Source organism: Gossypium hirsutum, chromosome D13 (genome assembly GCF_007990345.1).
Source record: "Gossypium hirsutum isolate 1008001.06 chromosome D13, Gossypium_hirsutum_v2.1, whole genome shotgun sequence".
Classification (NCBI taxonomy): Eukaryota; Viridiplantae; Streptophyta; class Magnoliopsida; order Malvales; family Malvaceae; genus Gossypium; species Gossypium hirsutum.
In genome coordinates, this window is record NC_053449.1 from 55302436 (window position 1) to 55305967 (window position 3532).

At 36.2% G+C, this 3532-nt stretch overlaps 1 protein-coding gene across 2 annotated transcripts; it reads left to right on the forward strand.

Moving 5' to 3' along the window:
• Positions 1-558: 558 nt before the first annotated feature.
• LOC107937700 (UPF0481 protein At3g47200) lies at positions 559-2522 on the forward strand. Of its 2 annotated transcripts, none has more exons than XM_016870653.2 (2): positions 559-899; positions 1068-2522. In XM_016870653.2, exon 2 carries the CDS (start codon positions 1077-1079, stop codon positions 2418-2420), a length of 1344 nt encoding a protein of 447 aa, XP_016726142.2. In that variant the 5' UTR covers positions 559-899; positions 1068-1076; the 3' UTR covers positions 2421-2522. The 2 variants fall into 2 exon arrangements, with proteins under 2 accessions (XP_016726142.2, XP_016726150.2); XM_016870661.2 differs by having other exon boundaries at positions 668-899; positions 1065-2522.
• Positions 2523-3532: the final 1010 nt, after the last annotated feature.

The following is a 3532-nucleotide window of genomic DNA, read 5'->3' on the forward strand; positions in this document are numbered from 1 at the left end:
TTCAAATAAGTATCTATTGAATAATTATGTTTCTACGAAGAGACATGAGAACTTACATAGATAGGAGAGGAATTTTATTTACATATATACTAAGAAATACCAAACCAAACCAAACCAAAAATTCAAAAACAAAGGTTTCCCTAATCTTCTCCATCAAAGATTTTCCTATAAAGAATTATTACAAAAATTATTTATAGAAATCTATACTTTTACTATGTTCCGCATTATCATAAATAGGAGAGGGAGTGGATCGACATCTTCGACAGTAAATCAAATGGAAGCTAGTTTCGGCTTTTGCTGATATTACAACGCTGCTTCATGGAATAAAATTCACAAAATCGGCACAAGGAGATAGAGAAATTCAAAGAGAAGCAAAGGAGTTGGCAACTAAAGCCCTAATGTGGATTTATCCTTTAGTTTGTTTGTATTTTCTTACGTCCTTTTCTAATTAATTTCCTGTCGTCTATTTGGGAGACCTAAAAGAAAAAGGCAGTTGATAGAAGACAAAGAAAGCTGTGAAACACATTTATGGTACCCTACCGGCCCCCGACTCCACCCGTGGCTAGACAAAGAAAGCTGTGAAACACATTAACCCTTTAATATATTAAATATAGGAGACATTAACAGCTAACTAAATACATTGTAAGATTCAATTTATAAACACCCACCAATGCCACCTTTTCTAATATTTTTGTTGATGTTTAGTTGGATCAGATTCAACCAACCTGATCCAAATTTGCATCTATATAAGTGCCCTTAGCCACTCTGATCGACTTCAAAGATTCAAATATTATCTAGTAACTAGTTCTTCAACGTTTCCCTTCCATTTCTCTCCGTTTCCAAATCCAGGCTTCCCCAGCCAATTCTAGTATTGGAAGCCAAAGGTTATCGAATTCCCTGTAAGTTTTAAGTCAGTAAAATACCAGTACTGATCTGGTCGGTACATACTGATTTCAAAGCACTGTAATGTTGCATGCCACATAACGATACTAAAATCATTTTTCATTCAATATATAAATAAAGTTTATTGCTAACTTGATATGTATGCTTGATACATGAAAAAGTAGGTGCAAGAAATGGCTCCAAGGAAGGGACAATTAGGCTCAATTAACGCCCCATCATTTGAGACAAAGAAAGATGAAGCATCCAATGATTCGGAAGTTGAGGATTTGGAGCGGGGGCCGGACCAAGGGTTTATCTACGAGGTCCCTAGGAACATTCGTCAAGCAAATCCAAAAGCTTACACTCCTCTACTAATTTCAATTGGCCCTCTTCATTATCGGAAAACAAGTTTGGCTAGCATGGCCAAGTATAAAGTGGATTATCAAGTTAAATTTCTTCAAAGGACTTCCGTTTCCAAGAAGGCATTGGAAAGTTTTTGGAGCTTCATTGAACGCAACGATAAAAGTATTCTCAACTGTTACGAGGCTTTAATCGATGAAGACGAGTTCGTAAAGATGATATTTTATGATGCACTGTTTATCATGGAGCTCTTCTTGAGGAACTATGAGAAGGAGGTGGAAAAAAATTCGGACATCAAAGACTTGTTGTTGAAAGAAACATGGTCCGCTGGTCTACGGAGGGATTCGATCTTACTTGAAAACCAGATCCCAATGTTCGTGCTTGAAGAACTGTATAAACCATATGAAAACCACAAACTAGCATCAGATGCCTCTGTTCCTTCTTTCCTTAAACTAGCTTGCTCCTACTTTGACATTCCATGGGACCCGCAGTTCGAGCATATAGAAATCCCACACTTCACCGCTTTGCAAAGATGCCATATGACCAAAACACAAAATCCATCATCAAAGACCAAGATCCCAACGTTGAAAAAAGTGTATGGTGCCACAAGTTTGCATGAAGTTGGTGTTGAGCTTATAGTTGAACCTAATCAAACTGCATGTTTGCTTGATGTTAAATTTGACGGTAAAAAGCTTAAAATCCCCAAATTGACCGTGCACTCCAACACTGAAGCTTACCTTCGGAACGTCATGGCGTTCGAGATGTGCCATTGTCCAGATGAAGCCTACGTTTGTGCTTACATAGAACTAATGAATTATCTTATTCCAACTGCCCAAGATGTAGAACAGTTAATAGAAGAAGGGATTTTAAGCAAGGAAGGCAAAAACGAAGGAAGACTGGTTACCATAATAAACACAAATATAGCGGTGCAACGTATGATTAAGAAATTTATGCAGGGAATTGGGGAGCCACCTGCTTGCTACCGGGAAACCGCGAACCGATTGAACCAGCTTTATAAAGAGGGTCGGAAGCGCAAAGTGACATTATTCATCAAGGAAAATTATGGAATTCTGAAGCGTGTTTACTTCCCCAATCTTTGGAGAGGAACAGGGACTGTTGCTGCTTTTATGGTGGTCGTCCTCACCTGCATACAAACCGTGTTTGCTTTTGTGAATTAATTTTTAGTATTATCGTGCTGGTGTGTTTTCAATAAAATACGAATTCCTATGCATTTGTATGTAATGAAAGTAGTGATTGAAGTTTTCATGGTTTTGCTTTTAGTTTGGCATTTGGCTACGGTCAAATATTTTAGTGTATATTAAGTTTAATTATCATGCCAAAGTTGACATTATATGCCCAATCACCTAATTTTTCTGGGTATGTAATCTTCAGTACCTGCTTGCACAAACCACACCATCTGCTTAACTTATCGTTGCTCCGTCACTCAACCCAACTCCTGACCTCTTCATCTGCACCCATCTATCTATATATCTAGTAAAGAAGGTTGAGGTTAAAGATGATCAATTGAACAACTTAAGGGAGGAACAGGTTGTGGATGGTAGAGATTTAGTGAATAAAGGAGAAGGAAAAGAAAGAAGGGAGAAAGGGAAAAGAAAGAAAATCTCGCATGTCATTTAAGAAAGTAAGTAATTAATATTCAGAAAAAAGAAGAAGGAACAATTCTTCTTAAATACTTGGCATACTTTGTATGTTAGCTACCTTAGTTTTGGCATAATTTTTACTAAGACATAGCACTTAAAATAACAAGTGAGCAGAAGTATCCATGTTCATTAGTAGGTATAAGCAAACTCAAAACATATCAATTCATCACTTTCACATAACTTGTCTCAATGTCATATTATTCTATCATTATCTATAATAACATAACAACTTCACATAGTTCATTTTTAATGTCATATTCCATTACCGATCTATAAGATTATACTAATTCCATACAACTCCTTTCAATGTTATATCAAATTATTTTATCAACTCATTTCATTACATTTTCAAGTTTTATATTCCAATTATCATGTTTCGCCAGATGGAACCTTAGTAAAACGGACTCAGATACATAGGTAAACTATGCCATACTAGGTTGCTCATCCAAGCTATATAATACTCGATGATCCGCAACAGATGTTGAATCTCAATATAACCTATAATAATCTTCGTACAATCACATATCCCGTTCCAGCACGCATATAACTCAATGGGCATCAATTACACATATTTCATTATCATCCCTATAATCAATCAATTTTATACATTTATACTCTATAGTCATTCA

Excerpts from the sequence above, each read along its gene's own strand:
- LOC107937700 (XM_016870653.2), top strand. The coding sequence starts at position 1,077 with ATGGCTCCAAGGAAGGGACAATTAGGCTCAATTAACGCCCCATCATTT.